A 19,889-nucleotide genomic window follows, 5' to 3' on the forward strand; every position below is an offset into this window, starting at 1 on the left:
TGAATTTCTTCTTTGGAGAACTGTCTGTTCGGCTCCTCTGTCTGGGACAGTTTTGGGGGTCCTCTGGTCACTATACAGTGTGCTGAGGGCAGCATGCTCTGGGCTCTGGCATTGCCCAGCCCCCAGGGGCTTCCACAAGGAAATCCACAGGTGCAGGGGGCACAAAGGCAAGGTCACCCTGCAGCCATTCCGTTTTCTCAGTAAGAGTGTGATGTAAAATTCTGCTATGTTTTTCCAACTAAAGATGATACAGCGGTGAAAAAGAATGTCTCAGGATAAACAAATCTCAGGAATGTTGGTGAGAAAGAAAAGCCTGTTGTAGAAGTTTAGATATTTACAGTTTAAAACATGTGAAGCCATTGTTGATGCACAGTTTTAAAACCTGCTTGGCATGGCTGGTTACCCAGGGCTGGGTACTGGTCACCTGTGGACTTGGAGGGAGGAGAATTCTGGGTGGACTAGAGGCTGTGCTCTTTACGACACAGAGGTAACAAATCAAAACAGGACTAAACAAAGGCATGTGAACCAAAGAGCAACATGTGAAAATGCTGAACTTCTGTGTGGTGGAGCAATTTCCCTTAGTTTTTCTCTATTTTCTACTTTTAGGAATGCTTGAAGTATTTTTATTAGAAAATTAAAAAGCCACTGGTTTAGGCTTTCCAAAGCAGAAAAGTTCTGGCTTAGGCCTCTTGGTGGCCCTTCTCTTGTCCTGACCCCTCCAAGCACCATTTTCTAGCCACAGGGCTTGCTTGTCCACACCCTGTGGAGAGGGCAGCTGGAGCCGCCCTGGTAGGTGCTGGTGAGGACTGGGCTGCCCACCGAGAAGGGGGTCACGTGCCAGCCACTGTCCCCCAGCCACAGGTATCCACAAGAGACCTACCACATTCTCTACTGTTTCCAGAGGTTTTGTTTTTACTGTTAGCTTATAATGCCACTTGGAATTTAATTTTTACCCTTTTCCTCCTCTAAATGGAAGTCTTAACACCATTGAATAGTCTATCTTTTCCTCGATAATTTGAGCCCCTAAATTTCTGTGTACACTGGGTTTGTTTCTGGGCTCCGGGTTTTAGTCCACTTGTCCGTTTGTCTGTCCCTGTACAAATACTCTGTGGTTTAATGGCTGTAAATTGATATAATGTTTTGATATACAGAGGGCAATTTTCCTTTCCTCCTGTTGTATTTTTTTCTTTTAGGATTTTCTTAACCCTTCTCGTGGATTATCTTGAGTGGATGACTTAGGATCAGTTTATCAAATTATGTGAAAATCTCATGTCTTTTAATTGGGATCAATTGAACTTTACGAACTGACTTGTGAAGAGTTTCTGTAACATTAAAAGTAAAAACGTCAGTTATTCTACCAGAAAAAATGGGTTTATTCAGTATCGCCAGAAAATTGCAGCTCAGGACAAGCCACAGGCAAGGCCGCCACCAGTGGGGGGAGGCTCTTTACTGAGGAAAGGGCTGTGTTGGGGGGACTCTTCTAAACTAAAAGCCCACTGGGGAGGACCGGAAGTCCCATGTGTAGTGGCCTCTCATTGGCTGATTGGTGACACTCTCACAGCAGGGCTTGGGCTGTTGCCGGGGCGACGGAAATCTTCCTTCCTCCCGCTGAGCGGGAAAGGCGCTAAAGCAGCGTCGTGGACGTGAGAGCTCCCCCTGCTGGCCTCTCTGTGCCAGGTCACTGAGAGGCCCTTTATCAATTTTCAAAGTATCTACAACTTTGCTTCCAAGTTGAAGGGCTCTGTTTTCGTTTGAACTGCGGTCAAGTTCCAGCTTTTCAGAAATGCAGTCTTGCACATTTCCATTTACGCTTATTCCCAGGGACATCGTGTGTATGTGTTGGGGTGGGGGAGCTTTGCGGCGACTCGGAAGGGCCAATGCCGGAGGGGACGCGGGGACGCGGGGCACAGACTCGAGACTCCCGGTAGCCACACGTACGCTCAGAAGTGGAGAGTCCTCAGCAGGACACACCTCAGAGGGCATGGGAGCAAGGGGGTGACCGGGCAGCGCCAGGAGGAGACGGCGGGGCCGGCGTGCAAGCGCGGGCAGCGGGGCGGACGGCCCTGGGCCAGGGTCTCTACCCTCGACATGCGCCGTTTCTAAGGGCCCCCGTTGGGCCCTTGCCACCACGCTCGGACCACCCCCAGCCCCGGCCCGGCCCCGCCTCCGCCCCCGCCTCCCATCAAGGCCCCGGCCCTCAAGTTCGGTCCCGCCCCAGCCGGCGCTCACCGCCCCAGGCCCCGCCCCCAGGATAGGTCCCGACCCCCGCCCCAAGTCGGGGGCCGTCCCAGCCGGCGCTCACCGTCCAGGGCCCCGCCCACCCTCCGGACGCTAGCGCTCCGCCCCGCGAGGCCCGCTCTTGGTTGTTCCGGGGCCGGGTGGTAGCTTCCGGGCTTCGAGGAAGCTTGCTCGGCTCCCCGAGTCCCCGCCGCGGTCCCGGTGCCCGTCTGCGTGCCGTGGGCGCGGCCCTTGCGGGCGGCGGGCCGCGGCGAATCTGCCGCTGCGAATCGGGGAGTTCGGCGGCGGCGGCCTCGCGAGAGTGCGGGCGGCGCGGAAGCAGCCGCGGGGCCCGCGACGCGCGGGCGGGAGGATCGGGGCCGGCGGGGGTGGCTGGCGCGCGCCCGGGGCCGCCGGCATGACGGGCCGCGTGTGCCGCGGCTGCGGCGGCACGGATATCGAGCTGGACGCGGCGCGCGGCGACGCCGTGTGCACCGGCTGCGGCTCGGTGCTCGAGGACAACATCATCGTGTCGGAGGTGCAGTTCGTGGAGAACAGCGGCGGCGGCTCGTCGGCCGTCGGCCAGTTCGTGTCTCTGGACGGTGGGTCCGGGCCGGCCGGGGACGCCGGGGGGTACCGGAGGGGGCGGGCGCGGCGGCGGGGAGATACCGGAGGGCGCCGGGCGGGCGCGCGTCCTCCGCCGGAGCGCGGAGCCAAGTCGGCCTCGTGCTCATCACACTCCGGCGTCCCGGAGCCCACGCTCCGGGCTGGCTGTCCCTGCGGCCGTCGGCCGCCCCGCGCCGCGTCCCCGCGCGTCTGCTCGCGTCCCTCCCACGCGTTTTCCAGGAACGTGCAGCCCGTGCCGGGGGCCTTTGGGGACCGGCGCCCTTCCCAGCCCGGGACCTTGGAGGGGGGGCCAGGACACTGGGAGGGCCGGTGGTGCCTTCCCGCGGTGGACCACCAGCGGCGGAAACATCCTGTTTCTTTTGCGAACGCGTGTCCTTGCTCCGGGGCTACCACCCCTCTGCGCTTCTGGGTCGCGCGACAGCCGCGTGTTTGTGGGGAATTGCCCGCCCGCTGCCAGTGTGGCCGTGCGGCTCTGCTTTCTCGCCGTGCTCGCGGCTTCCCCGGCACCGGGTGTCACTTTCGTCGCTCTGGTAGGTGTGCGGTGGCGCCTGTCTCTTGATTTCGTTGTTATTTCCCTGATGGCCTGGGGGAGAAAACAGGCCTTGTGTGTTTGTTTGCCATCCCCTCGCCCTCTGCTGAATCGTCCCTTCAGGTTCTAATGCTCGTTTTTTTTTTATTCAGGTTGTTTTCGTAGTGTCGAGTTTTGAGCATTTTTTAAATATTCTAGTTGCAAATCCTCTGGCAGAGCTGAAATCTAAATTTTTGATTAAAAGTTTTGAGTCCAGTTTATCCACTTTTTATCTGTCACAGATTGCACTTTTTGTGTAAGTTTTCTAACCCTAAGCCACGGTGGTGGTCTCCTTAAAGTTTTATGGTTTACGTCGTACATTTAGTTCCATGGCCATCTTGTGTCTGGTTTGCGTGAACTGCAGCGTGTAGGCTGAGGTGCCCGTCCTAAGTGTATGTGTCCAGTTGCTTCAGTAGTGCTTGCTGAGCCCATCCTTTCTCCAGCTGCCTTTGCTCCTGGGCAGAGGTCGGCTGGGCTGTATTGTGTGGGCTGCTGTGTTGGGTTGGTTGGTCAGAGTGCCAGTTTCTTTGCCTGCACCAACATCGTCCTGTCTGCATTTGCCGTAAGTCTTGAAATCATATTGAATCCCTCCAGCTCCTCTTTTTCAAAACTGTCTTTGCTGTCATAGTCCCTTTCCCTTTCCATTCACTTTTAGAAAAAAGTTGTATATTTTACCAAAAAAATGCTTCTGGGACTTTGACTAGAAATGCATTAAATCTCTTGATAAATTTGGAGAGATTCGGTGTTTCTTCTATATGGTGTCTGACAATCCATGAGCACAACGCCTCTCCGTGCACTTAGGTTTCCTTGGTATCTGTCAGCCATGTTTTGTAGTGTTCAGCACGTAGCCCCTGTAGAGTTTTTAGACGTACACCTCAGATCCAAATAGAACCATTGTAAATGGTATTTTTAAAAGATACACTTTTTAATTGTTCATTGCAAGTACATAGAAATATGGTTGATTTGTGGTGTTGGCCTGTTTCCTGTGGCCTTGCTAATAAACTTATTGGTTCCGTTTTTATTACAATAGGTTCCTTGGGGTCGTCTCCGTCGTCTGGAGAGGGGCTGTATCACCCCTGCCTTTGCCCCAGAGCAGGCATGTTTGCCGTCTCCCCAGTCTTAGGGAGAAACGTTCAGTCTCTTCCCATCGCATGATGTCAGCTGTAGGTATTTGGCACCTGTTCTTTATCAGCAAAGTCAAGGAATTTCCCTTTCTACTCCTAGTTTGCTGAGAGTTTTTATCATTAATGTTGAATTTTGCCTTATGCTTTTTCTGTATCAACTGATGCAATCATATGCTTTTCTTGTTTAGTCTGCCAGTGTGGCTGATTTTTGAACAGTTGAGCCTGCCTTGCATTCCTGGGATAAATCCAAACCCACTTGGTCATGGAGTATTATTCTTTGTGTGTGTGGCTGGATTGGATATACTAATGTTTTGTGGAGGATTTTATGTTTATACCATGTGGAATATTGGTCTGTGGTTTTCCTGTAATGTCTTTATCTGGTTTTGATGTCAAGGTGATGTGCCTCATGGAATTAATTGGGAAATGTTCCCTTCTGTTTACTGGAAAAGATTATATAGAATTGGTATCATTCCTCCCTTAAAAGTTTGGTAGAATTCACCACTGTAGCCATATGGTCCTGGAGGTTCCTTTCTCAGAGGTTTTTAACTACAGATTCAGTTTCTTAATAGCTGTAGGTTAGGGTTATATTTTAGATGCTCTCTTTGGTGGTGGACAAGTTTGCGACCAGGAGGATCTGGCCCATTTTCTCTGAGCTGTTGGGTTCATGCACATAGAGTCGTTGATTCTAATCCCGAATCTTCTGATTGCAGGATCTGTAGTGATGTCCCTTTTTCATTTCAGATGTTGGTGTTTTGTGTCCTCTCTCTCTTCCCATTTGTCTCTGTTGCTGGTAGTTTATCAAATGTACTGATGTTTTCAAATAACTGGCCTTGGGTTTCCTTGGTTTTTCTCTTCTGTTCTGTCCTGTTGTCTCTCATGCAGGACATGCATGCGTTTTTGTGTTCTTCCTGAACAACTTTCCAAGGGAGACTCCCTGGGACTGCTGGGGTGGAGGCTCTGTATTTGTGGCTTTGCCAAACTGTCCCCTTGAGTCATCCAAGGTTTTGATGTCTGTTGGGAAGAGAGGAACAACAAGACTGAATCATTATGGTAGCGGACACTTGGGGTTTTCTGTGGGAAGGCACTTTGCTGGGCACACCTCTGTGGGTGCTTGGGGGAGTCCCAGATGTGAGCGACGTGCTTCCACCCATGTGCCATGAGGTCAGTCTCCTGGCCTTGTGAGCGCAAGGTCAGAGCTGGGTGCTGTTTGGTGATACGATTTAAAGGTGTTTACGAAGATGCCTCTCCAGCCAAGCTGGCTCTGTCCTGTGGGCTTGCTCTCTGGAGAGCCCCCGGGGAGGGGCTGCAGGAATGGAGCCTGGGTTCTTAACCCCAGGGGCCCAGGGAGGCAGCGCTGGGGCAGAGAGCAGCCCCGCTGCTGCCTGGCCTCCTCCCTTCTGCTATCGCAAGGCTGTCAGCTTTAGTCATGCTCAGCCCCCTGGCACAGGCGTGTGGGCCCTGCTGGTCCTAATCAGCCTGCCCTCTCCAGCCTCATCCTGAAAGCTGAGCTTTCCCAGCTGCCCTTTTCTGGGTCCCAAGGCCGCTATCTTTCCTAAGCATTCTTTCTTATGCTTTGACTTTGCATAATAAGCTCAACATTTACTTGGAAATATGTAAATTAGGTGCCAGGGCTGTGTGGCCAGAGGCTCTGCCACCATGAACTCTTGACTGGGCTTCTGACACCAACTTAGTGCTCCAGCATCTGGGGGCCTTTCTGAGTGGGCATAAGCTGGGTGCCAGGCCTGGGATCCAGAGGCGGAGGGGGCCTAGGTCCCCTTGGTTCCCTGGAAGATATTCGTGGACCAGCAAAGTGAGTCCAGTGTCCCTGGAGGGCGCACAGAGGGCACCACACTGAGTGGTGGTGGCGAGGGCGGTGCTGGGGACAACCAGGCCAAGTCCTTCAGCTGGCGGGTGGCTGGGGAGTAGGTGGGCATGGGTGGGGTGACCAGCTGAGAGAAGGGGCGGGGGTGTGAGGACTCAGGCAGCCCACGTGGCCAGGGTGGCAAGGCAGAGGGCAGAGCAGGGGTGGCTGGGGCCTCAGGGTGCCCTGAGGAAGGGCCCCCCGCCCCCTGCCAGGGAGGGGTTTACCCGGAGGGTGTCAGGGGCTCAGCTGTGTGTGTGGCAGGCCCACTCCAGTGTTATGCTGGGCTCAAGGAGAGTGGGCCTGCCTCCCTGGCGTCCCCTCTGAGGTTGTGCTGGCCAGCATTCCTGCGGGCCCCTCCCTCGAGCTGTCACTGCCACTCCTGGACGCAGCCCGGAGACAGAGGGAGCTCCCCTGAGGCTGCTGTTTCCTTGGGGGTCCTTCCCCTTGCCCGGGGCACCCCCACGGCTCCCAGAATCCTAAGTCCTCACGGCTGTGGCCTGGCCCTGCCCTTCCCTTTCTGGTCTTGCAGCATTGGTGACACTGAGCGGAGCAGCCGTCCACATGCCCTGCAGTCTGGGGCTCAGGCCTGGGCTCTCATGCTGCCTGCAGGGCTCACACGTGGGGCTCCCAGTCCCACCCCCGTGGTCCACAGGGGTAGCCTTGGCCTGGCTGCGCCCCCACTCAATAGTTAAACCTGTGGCAGCTTTCTGGCCGTAGGATGTTCTAGAATGTGTTGGATATTCCTGGAAGTAGAGGGGCTAGAAGGCATCTGGAGGGCCTGCTGTCATTCATGTCGTTCAGCCAGAGATGCCCAGGCTCTGGCTTCAGGACTGGCCCGTGGCATTGGCCTGAGGTTTGCTGGGTGAGCACCTTTCATGCCCTGCGGTCTTCGAGGGTCTCACCTACTGTGGGCACATTCCCGGTGGGAGGTGTTTGTTGCTTAGAACCACCTGCATCGATTTGGCAGCAGGTTTGATGACTTTCGCCCCCTGCTGGCTGGGCCCAGTGAAAGAACTCAGTCTGTGGAAAGGACAGGTAAGAAGACCCCTGTTTCTCCTGGGAGCGCACTGTGAACCGAGGCTGCTGGGGGGCTGGGAGAGCGCGGGGCGGTGTGCGTGTGCAGGCATGCACCTGGAGGGGGCCAGGTCAGGAGGCAGCTCCCAGAACAAGTGTAGCGGGAGCGGCCCCAGGCAGGGGGGACAGCACAGAATGGGCAGTAGAGGCCCTGGAAGTCAGCCAGGGACTCCGGGAAGAGTAGGTGATGGGCAGGACTGGGTGGGGGTGCCCATGGTGGGCGTGGCTGCAGCTTCCCTGGGGTGGGAGCTGGGTCGAGTGGTGGAGACGTGAGAGTGGAACTCACCTGGAATGAACATCGCCACCACCAGCGGGTGGCGGCTCTGTGAGGCCTGTCCGGGCAGAGGGAGGTCGGGAGGAGGGCCCCCCCACCCCCCCCACCCCCCTGGCTCCTTGTTCCTGGCGGGTGGGGCACTGGGGTTATGCCTCCTCTGTCCTTTTTCTGATGCAGTGTTCTTCTGGTTATGTGCTAACAGCATACCCATTTTAATTAAAACAGTATGGTGATTTTTTTTATTTTTCTAAAATAAGAGTTGGGAAGTGCTGGGAACAAAGAGGCCAAGATGTGTCTGTCCTGGTCAGGTGGCTGTGAGTGATTGTGGCCTTGTTCAGTGGTTCCTACGTCTAAAAGATTAAAGTTTAAAAAAGCCATTCCCACCAAAGCAGGAGGTTGGGAGACACAGGCGGTGATTTCAAACCCAGGGATCCCCTGTCGGCCCTGCAGAGCTTGTAGGTGACATGCTGGCAGATGGATGGGTCTCCCCTGGGCCCTGCATGGTGCCGGCCCCTCCCCAGCCCTGTGGGGGCACACTGCCATCCATCTCCCTCCCCACCCTGTGCGGCCAGCTTCCTGAAGACACTGTCTGCAGTGGCTCCCCGGGCAGCCCTAGAAAGGAAACCAACACACCGGCGGGACAACAGAGCCTCACCAGGCCCTGCCGCTGTCCCTGGGCACTGCACTCTCTGCAGTGGGCCACTGGCTCTGAGCCAGTCCCCACCAGGAGGCGGCGCTCCTTCCCTGCCCAGCCGGGCTGGCCCCGTGGCCGCCCAAACCACAGAGGCGGCTGAGGACAAGGCTCCGGGCCTGAGCCCTAGGGAGGCGGCCTCCGAGGGCTGCTGGGCACCCCACGTCCCCACTCGCTTGTGGCCTGGCAGCTGCACAGCTGGGCCTACTCGTTTTCAATGTTTTCTTGGCTAAACTTACTTCATTTTGTTTCCAGCCAAACTTGAGAGTAATTTTGCCAGGTCTTGGAGAATCTCATTGTCGCTGGTGGGGCTTGGTTGTGGTCATAGATATGCTGGAGACCGCGCCTGTTCGCACTGTCTGTGCTGGTAGATGCCTGTGGATGGCCCTGATGCCCTGACACCCCAGGAGGTGGGCTGCCTGTTTTTCCAGGGGCCTGACCCTGATTTTAGAGATCTGGCTTCCCAGTTCCCGTCACTTCTGAGTTTGCTTGTCACCCTCACATGTGACCTCGTGCCTCTGGCGGGCCCTGTGCCCTCCCTTCCCCATGTGGCTAAGTCTTGGGGTGTACTGCGGAAACCTCCTGTCCTTTGGTCTGTACTTAGTAATGGACACACTGGCCTGGGGGCGCCTACTTCCTTCACTGGCTGCCAGGGCCCCTAAGTGGTGCTCATTTATTTGATGGTCGTGCTTCCGTGGTGGGTTTGCAAGTCTGGTGAGCAGTCTGAAAACAGGGAAGTCCCTTTTTGAAGGGTGACAGGACAGGGGTCCCAGCCCTGAAGCCCCGCAGAGCAGAGTGTGGGACTGCTGGGGCGGCTCGGAGCTGTTGGGAGTGCCAAGGCAGTGCCCACAGGTTTGGTTGTGGCTGGCTTCGAACCGCAGCTCCTCAGCTGCAGCTCTGTGGGTGGGCCGCACACGAGTGGACAGAGGTGTGCATGCTCCCTGCACACCAGAGGCCTAGGGGCTCTGGGCCACAGAGGACATGGTGCCATCCTCCAGGAGCCTGCAGTCCTGTGGGGAAGTGGGTGTATTAACCGGTGGGCACCGTGCAGGTTTAACTCCTGTGAATGGGCTGGTCCAGCACCCGGGAGGGCTGAGGGCAGGGGGCCGGGTGGGCCAGGCCAGCCCTGTAGTGTGGAGGCAGCTGTGCTCTTGTGCATATGGGCACGCCCTGGAGTGGAGTGGCCTGGTCGGCGCTCAGAGAGCACACGTGGATGTGCCCCACTGTGGCTCCAGGTCAAGGCCCCACCCCGAGGGCAGGGCGGAGAGAGAGGGGCTTCCTGGGGTGGGTGGTGAGAACGCCAGGGAGGGTCCCCATCCAGAGTGCTGGCCCAGCTGCTGCAAAGGGGCCGACCTGATCCGTGGGGATCTTCTCCGAAGCTCTGGCTGATGGCTGATTTGTTTCTAGGTGCCGGTAAGACCCCGACCCTGGGCGGCGGCTTCCACGTGAACCTGGGGAAGGAGTCAAGAGCGCAGACCCTGCAGAACGGTATTTCCCACCTTGGGGGCTGGGGGCTGGAGCGGGTGTGGGACGAAGGCCCCGAACAGGCAGCCTGTGTGACCCCACCCCCGTCGTCGTCTCCGCCAAGCTCAGGGAGGGCTGTGCTTCCTGAAGGAATTATTCCTGCAGTCCCTCCCCCACCTGCAAAGACGACTGTCCTACCACACCTGTTTGTTGTTGGTCTCTAGTCGGCAGGCACAGAAACAGCAAATTTACAGCAATCTGAAATGCGTCTGCCATAAGTTCATTGTGTTTTGTAACAGTATCAGTCCACAGCAGGTTGGAGAAATGTCCTCTCAAGTACTTGACCTGTTTTTAATTGGATGTCTTCTTACTGCATTATAAATGTTATTTATATGTGGAGGTACAAGTCTCTTGTTAGCTATACAACTTAAGGTTTTGCCCATTCTTTGCTGTTTTCACTCGCTGGTGGGGTTCTGGGAGGCCCGAAGGTTTTGTTCTGAGCATCGCCAGAGCAGCGCATCATGGCAGTAAAGTTGGGACCCAACAGTGAGATGATCCTTGTGATAAGAAAACTTGAACCTCGGTGTAAGGAGCAGTCAGGGCAGAACTCGCACACTCCTCAGAAGGGGTGTCAGTGGGGTGGAGGTGAGGTGTTTGGGGGAGTGCTGGATACCAATGCAGCCTTTGCACGGGGGCCCCCACCTGGGGCCAGTGCCTGCAGCCGTGCACCCGCAGGAGGGGCTGGCTCTCCTCCGCCTGCCCCAGAAGGTGTCCCCTCCTGCCTTCACTGCCTCCCAGCATCGACCTTCTCCGCCTGGTTCAGGCTGTGGGGCCAAGGGAGGCAACCGAGTCCAGCCCCAATTCTGTTGATCTGACTGACCAGTGCTGTCCTTGTCCGGCCTTGGGCCCGTGCTGTGGTGGCCCCTCTGTCCTAAGAGATTTTCTTCTCTTTATTCTTTACCCTGGTGAGTTTATCCTGATTTTTCTCTCCTTACTCTGATTTTCTGCAGCTTTTGGGGAGGGACACAGGGCAGATTCTAGCACGTCCCCAGACCCTGTCTGAGAGACGTGCTGGTGCATGTGTGGTGTGTCAGCACTCTGCCTGCCTCTGGTTTCAGGTTCGTGCTCATTCTTTCATGTACCCTTTACTGCTGTTGCCGACTTGATCCATGGGTGCATTTCTTTCTTCCCCGTTTATCCTGTGGTCCACTCTCCTCCTGCCCCCAGGGCTTGGCAGGTTTATGTGGCCACAGTTCCTTTCGCGGCCACCCTGAGCTTGTTTGTGAAGAGCTTCTTCCAGAAACAGGAGTCGGTCCATTGTCCCCTGCAGAGGAGGACCCTGGGTGCCTTCACTTCCCACCTCCCACCCCTGGTCTGTTGAGTTTAACTTCAGCTGTTACTATTTTTGTTAACTCTTGGTTGCCTCTCTTAGAAAACAAGAAGGTTGGAAAATGAACAGCCTGATGTCTGGTGCCTCCGTGTGTCGCAGTTCAGGCTGACGTGGGGTTGCGCCCCCACCCTTGCTCCCGTGTGCTCTCGGCCCGTCCTGGCCCCTGCCACGTGCTCACCTCTGGCTTTGCTGGGGACGTACTCAGGTCGTGGTCAGGGGGCGGGCAGAGGGGAGCCTCGTGCTAGAACATGGCTGTCCCTGCTCCCAGGTGCTTGTCGGGGGGCTTGGGGCAGCAGTCCCGCCTCACACAAAGTCCCCCTGGGAGTTAGTGGCCCAGCATTGCCAGCAGGGAAGGGTTACTCCCAGTCTGAGTTCTGTTTTTGAAGTTTTTTTATTTATTAGAAATATTTTTAAAATTCAGGTGCATACAATAAAATGCACAATCTTGGTGCACGGTCTGAGTTTTGATGTCTCTTGATTCTCCTTAGCAGGGACCTTTGAGGATTCGTCTCTGCCTCTGGGGCTCTAAAGATGCCACTGAGCAGGGCTTCGTCTACCGGCTCTCTGCCCACTTGCACTTGGGAGACATTTCTTGGGGGATTTTTTTCCTATTTTGTGCATCTGATTTTCTTGGTATAACATGTACAGTGGGTGCATCAAACGTACTGACCTGAAGTGAAGTGCTTGGTAAATTCACGTGAATTAAGGTATGCCTCACAGGCCAGGGCAGAGCATAGTTGCTGTACCCCAGAAAGCTCCCAGTACTGAATGGTTTTACATGTGTTTCTGCTTCTGACAGCTGGACTCAGAGAGGGTGTCCTTCTGGTGTGTGTGAGTAGCGGGGGCCCCCACGTGTGGCTCCATTGCAGCCTGTGTGTGCGTGCCTGTTGGTGGACGCCGGGGTTCCTTCCGGCCGCCTGCGTGAGGCTGCTGTGCACGGCCCTGTCCGCTGCCCCTGAGGGGCCCCGGGAGCACCTGAGAGGGGCTCCAGGGCATCGGGCGCGTGCTCCTCCAGAAGGCACAGCCCAGCTCTCATCTGCCCTCCCCCCGGCAGACTGTGTGCAGGCCCAGAGGTCGGTCGCTGCCAGGCCTGGGTGTTTCTCGGCTCTCCTAGCTGGTCTTCCCGGTGGCGTGCAGAATACGAGGCGACTGGATTTGCTGTCCTGGTGAGCGGCGTGTCCACCACCTTTGCATCCGCTCTCTGGTCCCTGGAAGGTCCTTTCTCTGGGAGGTGCCGGTTCATCATGTCTTTTGCACAAATTCTTTCAAGAAACTGAGTTACCTTTTTCTTACTGGTTTGTCAGCGTTCTATATATAGTCTGGATTTGAGTCCTTTGTTGCATATACATATTTGAATTCTTCTCCCAGTCAGTGGGTTGTCTTTTTACTTTCTTAATGATGTCTTCTGAGGAATAGAAATGTCTTAATTTTAGTGAAGTTCCTACATATCAGTAGTTTACAGTTTGGGGTTTCTGTGACTTGTTTAAGAAATTCCTGTCTATTCCTGTCTATCCCAAGGCCTGAAGATCCTCCCTTTGTGTTTTCATTGTGAAGCTTTTTGTTTTATATTCCAGATTTAGCTTTGTGGTCTACCTCAAGGTTTTATATATGATGTGAACTAGGGGTTGGGGTCTATGCTTCCCAGTGTGAACATGCAGTTCCAGCATGTTTATCAAAAGGACTGTCCTTCCTAGGGTACTTTCCCGGTCCCTTTGTCACAAATCGAGTGACTCTGTGCGGGCTAGTCCACTCCAGGCTGTGACTTTACAGATGCTCTGACCGCTGCAGGCGGCCCCACCTCTCCTGGGGCCCGGGCTCCGGTGTCCTGATGACCGATGACAGGGGCATTGCGGGCCGGTGGGTGAGCCCTCCAGCTCTGCTCTTTGAGAGTGTCTCCGTTCTCCTGGCGCCTTTGCATTTCAAAGTAAGTGATGGAGCCAGCTGGTTGGTTTCCAGAAGAAAACTCACCCAGGTTTTGCTTGGGGTTACACTGAATCTGTAGGTCATCTGCGGGGATGACTCCTTGTTCTTACAGGACATGGTGACCGGCAGACCGCCCTCTGTCTGCAGTCATGTCACTGAGATTCTTACTGCTGGGCCCCTGGGCCCCAGGGCTGTTAGGCCCTCCCGTTGGAGGTTCCCTGGGCTGTTTTAGGTTAGGAGAGGGCACTCTTGTCCGGCTGCTGACCTTGACATGAAAGTGGTGCATGTCTCTGTCCTTAGGAGTGATGTCAGCATTCTGTCACATGCCTTGCATCTCTCTGTGTTGGTGTATCAGGCACATGGACTGGCCTCCCTGCGCCCCTCTGGGTAAACGGCATTTGGTCCTGAGTCACTGTGCTTTGTTTTCTGTAAAAGCTAATGTGTGACTTACCAGATTCTTCCTTAAATGTGTGTAAGAATTTACTCGTGAAGCCAGCTGGGCCTTGAGTTTTCCTTGTGAGACTATTTTAATTACATTTAAAGGTACAGATTGCTTTATAGAACCATTTACATCTTCTGTTCCCTCCTGTCCGTTTGGTAAAATGTGCGTGTCTGGTCAGTGTGCCTCCGGAGATTCAGGTCTGTTTGCTGCCCAGAGCTGTCAGGGACATCCTCCTCTTATGCCCCCGGTGTCTCCTGGGGTCAGCGGTGTCCTCTCCCTGGCACAGCCCCTGGTGCAGGCCTCGTGGGGACAGTGTGACGTGTGGCCTGCTGCGCACGCCTCTCTCACTGCTCTGCCCCCTGGGGGACCCAGCTGGCCCGTGGGTGGGGTCTGCAGAGTCTGAGCAGTGCCAAGGGCATCCACCCTGCGTCCCAGGCCCTTGCCCTGCGCTGGGGCTGTCCCTGTCCCACTGCCACCAGCCTGGAAAGATGCTCTCTGGCGCCATCCGGCATGGGAGACGCCAGAGGCACGACGGCGTCCGTGGGCCAGTGTGTTGATGCCTGCACCCCTCCGGGAAGCAGCTCAAGGAGAGCAAGTGATGGCGGGTAGTCAGGAGCTGGGCCACGTGGGTTCGTCTCTGAATCGTGCCTGAGCCTTCACATGCGGCGCCCGCGGCACGTGGTTTACTGTCTGTCAGGTGTGCTCGCTGGACTCCCGCGAACCTCAGTCGCTGCCGGGGGTGCTGTGGGTGTGGCTGCTGATGGCACAGGGCTTCTTTTAGGAGTGATGAAAATGTACCAGAGCACAGTGATGGTCACATGGCAGTGAATGCACTGGGACCCCCGATGTGCACGTGTCGGGGTGCCCTTCACGGTGGGTGCATGGTACCACAGTAAGGGTGCCACGAAATAACTTACTCTGGTAATTCCACAGCCCGGCCTCACAGGAGTGCCCCTGGGGTGCACCTCTTACCGTTTGTTACAGGGCCCAAACACTTGCCAAAGAGCGGGTAGGAGAGGCCCCAGTGCCAGTGGGTCTCTGTCAGTGCCCTGCTGTCTCTGAGCCTCACTGGGCGTGCGGGTGGGCTGTGTCTGTCTGGTGTGCCGAGTGTATGCTAATGGAGAGGTGGCTATCGGTGTGGCTGTCTTTCTGTCCAGTCACTCAAGGTCTTGGCTCTGCCCAGGCTGTGGCCCTAGGGGCAGTGACCCTGGCCCCATGTCCATTCAGGCTGACTGGCACCTCAGAGCTCCATGGTCTCTGGAGCTCTGTGGGGCATGCTGACCAGCAGGCAGGCCCCTTGGGCAGCATCAGGCTGGTCCCCTAGCTGCCAGGCCTTACACTGGCCACTGGCTCCTCGGCCCTTCTTTGGCTAGTGGTCCTGTGAACAGCATGTGTGGGGCAGGTGAGCCAGACGAGACCAGAGTGGGCCGAGGTGCCCGCACCTCCCCAGTCCTTGTCTGGGTCACAGAAAGCAGGGAGTCGGCTCCTGGTTTTTGTGGGGGAAGCAGAGGTCCCTGGCTTCCTCCCTGGCCCACTTGAGAGTGGCCATCGCTGGAAGACAGTGGTCTGGGTACCAGAGGGCCTGCTGGAACTGGGAGTCTGGTGGTCTGTGCACTGTGGCCACCAGCAGGCAGGAGTGGGTGTGGCTGGGCCAGCACGGTAAGGGAAAGAGGCCGACTGCAGCCCTTGCTGAGCTGCGGCCCTGCTGTGGCCTCTGGGCCTCTTTCTTCTGCACTGTGTGCCGGATGGCCTCAGCTGCTCCTGGGCTGCAGGCATGGGAACAGCGCGCCAGCCCTTCTTGCTGCCGTCACTGGCCCATACGTAAGGTAGGGGATTGCTCCAGGGAGAGGTGTGTGTGCGGACGGAGTCCCGGGGCAGCCGACAGCCTGACCTCCCAGGGCCTGGCCGCCCCTCCCTGCCTGCTTCCACCTTGCCAGGATGGCACCCGAGGGGCTGGCGCCGCTCCCCTCCGGGCCCAGAAGCACCAGGCAGTGGCTCTCAGAGGAGAGGCCGGCATGGGCACTGAGCAGTCTCCTGGCTGCCAGAGCAGGAGGCAGGGCCTGGGGCGCTCAGCTGGGGGTGGGGGGCTTTGTGTAGGCCCACGGCCGTCGGGTTGGCTGCCCCCTGGTGGCGGTTGTGTCCGTGTGGACGTGGTGGAGATGCTACTCAGTGGTGGGAAGTGGCCCTGGAGCGGCCAGTCCACACTGCCCTGTGCAGGCGCCCCGAACTTGGGCGCCCTGGGAAAGGCGCTGCCCAGCCTGCCTGGGTAGGGAACTGATGCCATTTCAGTGTGGAGCAGAGCGTCTGTCACTGGAATCGTGGGAAATTCCCATCCGGCGTCCACACCTAAATATGGAAACACACATGACATGAGCTTCGAAGCGTGAAAGGAAATGGGTGAAACTGCATCCCTAACCTTAGCTCTCCGGGGCGCCGACGTGGCGCTCTCCTGGTGCTGCGGCAGGCTGTGTGCGCACGGTGACGTGTCGTGTTGTGTCTTAGGGCGGCGGCAGATCCACCACCTGGGGAACCAGCTGCAGCTGAACCAGCACTGCCTGGACACGGCCTTCAACTTCTTCAAGATGGCTGTGGGCAAGCACCTGACCCGCGGCCGCAGGATGGCCCACGTGACTGCCGCCTGCCTCTACCTTGTGTGCCGCACCGAAGGCACGCCGCGTATCCTTTGCTTTGGGGGCCGCCGCGAGGACCCTGTCTCGGTTCTGGCCGGCCCCCTCCGACTCAGGGCTGGGTGGTCACGGGCCCTGGGCGTCTGCGTCTGATCGAGACCCCCTGTCGGGACGATCATCGGACAAATGCAGGGCATCCCGGACTCCAGGTGGCCTTTCACTAGTCGAGCAGGGAAGTTGGGTGCCCGTGGCTCCTTGGCTTCGGGGGGACGGTTGTGGCCAGGCCAGTCCTGCGGCGCTGGGTGGGTGGCCGAGCAGGGACGCGCTGGCCTCCTCCCCACCTTGCAGGCTCCTCCCAGGGGACCTGGCCTGTGCTCTTCCTGCACTGGGTCGTATACGCGCGCGCATTGTGCTGCGGCCCTGCAGATGCTCACGTGCATCTGAATTCTGCCCACTGCGTCTTCAGGAACCCCCACCCCCCACCCCCGGGGCTCTCTGGCTCTGCACACTGGCGTCTGCTCCTTTGGTCTTTTCCCTGTCGCTCTGGGGCCCTTTCAGCGGTCCTGCCTGGTCTCCCCAGAACTGGGATGGTGCAGCCCTGTCCTCCTGGCCGCCCCCACCCCCCCCGTTCCTGCTGGGCAGCCGACGCCCTGACGTGGCGCGTGCCTGATGGGGGCCTGCGGCTCCCTCCCTGAGGCTGGGCCTGGAGGTCCCTGGGAGTCGTGGTGTCCCGCTCTGCTCACTGGCCGCCCTGCTGGCCTGCCTCCCTGCCTTTCTTCCTCTCCCGTGTGCTCGCCTCTTGCTCTGGGGGAGCCTTGCCTCCAGCGAGGCTTGGTGTGTGTTCGATTTGGGGAGCTTGTTATGTCCTCTGAGGGCCTGCTTTCAGACCCTGTTCTCAGTGGGTGTGTCGCACCTGTGTGGGGCAGCAGCATGGCCTGGGAGCCCCCCTCACTTGGTCTGGGGGCTGCCCCGCAGGCTTTGCGTGCTGCCGGTGGCCCTGACCACCCGCTCCCATCTCAGGGTGGGGGGCCGCGTGCGGGTGAGCGCCTCGGCTGCCTTTGGGTAGGGAGGCTTCCTGCCAGAATCTTTCATTCAAATGGCATCTTAAATGTTAAAGCTTCTTGTTGCAAAAGTGTCTAAAGCATGTGTACGCTTTAAGGGGGGTGCTTGGCACCCAGGCGGCTGGCCAGGCCTGCGTGTTTGTTACCGAGTGCCCTCCCGGCCTTGCCGCCTCTGCTATTCGCTGACATGGATGGACGAGCCTCACCCAGAAGCCTCGTGGGGAGGCCAGTCACCTGTGAGTCGTCACCGCCTGCAGGGGCTGGGGGTGGGTGGGTGGCATAGGGGAGGCCCATCACCTGTGAGTCATCACCACCTGCAGGGGCCAGGGGTGGGTGGGGGGCGTCAGGGAGCCCATCACCTGTGAGTCTCACCGCCTGCAGGGGCTGGGGGTCAGGGGCGTCTGCACGGAATGCTCCCACGCCGACCACTGCGCCTGCTCCTGCCCCTGCCCGCAGAGCCTCCTCTCCAGGCCCCAGGGGTGCTCTCCGCTCCCGCAGGCCGTGACCAGCAGGTCTGGTTCAGACATCGGGGTGGGCCTCAGCGGCTGCGCTTCTGCCCCTCCAGCCACGCACACCCCTCTCAGGGCAGATGGGGACCTCATCACACTCAGAGGACGGAGGGGTCGGGGGCTCTCCCTTCTCCCACTGGGCTCCCAGCCCACCTCTGCCTGCATCCAGCTGCCCCTCCCCTCTGCTCACCTCCCAGGGCCCGCCAGGAATTAAATTTTTCTTCATTTTTTAGAGCACTTTTAGGGCTCACAGCAAAATTGAGAGGAAGTACAGAGATTTCCCGTGTACCCCTGCCCCCCACTGCAGCCTCACCCTGTATCCCCTCCCGCCAGATGGTGTGTCTGTGCAGCTGACAGCCGCATGCTGACTTGTTGTCGGTCATCATCCCTGAGGCATATTTGGGGCTCACTTGGTGCTGCCCATTCTGTGGGTCTGGCAGATGTGTACTGGCAGATGTCCATTGGTAGGGGGTCCTACAGAGTGTGGCCAAGAGGCCAGAGGACGGCTGAGTGACAGGCATTGGAAGGTGCCGGCATCGCTGGGCATAGGGAAGTTGCAAGCTGAAGCCCAGAGCAGGCTGTGCTGGAGGGGACTGTCCGTGCCCAGTGCCGGCCTGCATGTGCCGCCTGCCAGCCGCCCCGTACCACCCAGTGAAGTGTGCCAGGCGTGTCCCGGTCACCTTCCATCATGTGGCTTCTCGACATGAAGAGCTCCTGCTTTAACAGGGTCTGATCTGTCTGCCTTCTCCTCTGTGGCTAATGGTTTTGCACCCGCCTAAGAAAGCTTTGCCTGCCCAGACCGTGCAGACTCACCTTGTGCCCTCACAGAAGCCTCTGGCTCCGTGTGTTCCCGTGTCTGGGACCAGAGGAGCTGGCTTGTGTGTGGGGAGGAGGTCGGGGTTGTGCCTGTGCCCTGGTGTCCATGTGCTGAAGACCGTCTCCCAGCGTGAGCCTGGTGAACTCGGGTCTGTCACTGGCATCTCTGACCCCTTTGGTTGGTATGTTTGCCCCCCCTTGGGCCAGTGCCAGATGCTTTAGAAACAGTGGGTTCACAATGCATCCAGGATCTCAGCATGAGCCCACAAACTCCAGCTGTTCTCCACCTCAGGGTGTTGGGGCTGCTCGTGGCCCTGTTTTCCTGTGTACCTTTTTGAATCAGGTGTCTATTCCTGTAAATCACCTGGGGTTTTGATTGGGGTTATGGCTCAATTTGGGGACATGACATTGGCTGTAATGATACCAAGTGTTCCTGGCAGTGGCTCCCTGCTCAGGTGTTCTCTGCTCTCAGCAGCATTATTTTCGGTGGAACGTCATGCGTGTCCTCCATTAGGCTTCCCCTGCTATTTGTGTTGTGAGGTGTTAATGTGAATGGTGTCTTTGTTGCTGGCATGCAATGTGATGGGGTTTTGCATGTTGATGTGATGTCCTGCCACAGGCCTTTGCCTGTCAGCCGTTCTCTTTGCACCTGGGGGTCTCCTGTTTTGTTTTAACGCACATGTGTCCTCTGCAGCTTTTGCTCCTGTCTTCTGACTCGTGTCATTTGCTTTTCCCAGGTGTTTGCAGGCCTGTAGCAGCCCATGTGCACTGAGGGGCAGGGGTGTCCTTGCTGTGCCCGGGGCTCACCTCTGCCTTAGATGCCTGCGGTAGGTCTTTGTAGGTGCCCACCACGGGCTGTGGGCACGTGTGGAAGGGGACGGAATCTGGTGCGGTGCCCTGCAGTCCCTGTGGTGTCCCCTAGTGGTAGTCCCGTTCATGTTCTGCCTTCTTTTTCTTTGACCCCTCTTGCCAGGGGCTACCCGTTGTCAGTCTTTTTTTCCTTGGTAGCAGCTTTATTGAGCTGTAATGTGTGTGCCATTAACCAGTAAAGTGTGCAGTTCAGAGGGGGTCTTAGTTGTATTCGTGGAATCGTACAGCCATCACGCAGAGTCAGGACGTTCTCACCTGTGCAGAAAAGAGCTCCATCCCCCTGGGCCTCCATCTTTCCTGCTCCCAGACCCCAGCAGTCTGGTTTCTACCCCTGCGTTTGCTGTTCTG

General features: G+C 57.4%; 1 protein-coding gene across 2 annotated transcripts in view; it reads left to right on the plus strand.

Annotated features, from left to right (window-relative positions):
- Positions 1–2,387: 2,387 nt before the first annotated feature.
- Positions 2,388–19,889, plus strand: part of BRF1 (BRF1 RNA polymerase III transcription initiation factor subunit) — a 49,214-nt gene continuing 31,712 nt past the window's right edge. Inside the window, exons 1-3 of one of the 2 annotated variants that reach the window (XM_036882502.2) lie at positions 2,388–2,819; positions 9,847–9,927; positions 16,161–16,334. In XM_036882502.2, the coding sequence (XP_036738397.2) occupies positions 2,636–2,819; positions 9,847–9,927; positions 16,161–16,334 (439 nt within the window). In that variant the 5' untranslated portion in view covers positions 2,388–2,635. The remainder of the gene's footprint in view (positions 2,820–9,846; positions 9,928–16,160; positions 16,335–19,889) is intronic. The other variant, XM_036882501.2, reaches the window with a different exon arrangement.

Source organism: Manis pentadactyla, chromosome 11, assembly GCF_030020395.1.
Source record: "Manis pentadactyla isolate mManPen7 chromosome 11, mManPen7.hap1, whole genome shotgun sequence".
NCBI classification, from domain to species: domain Eukaryota; kingdom Metazoa; phylum Chordata; class Mammalia; order Pholidota; family Manidae; genus Manis; species Manis pentadactyla.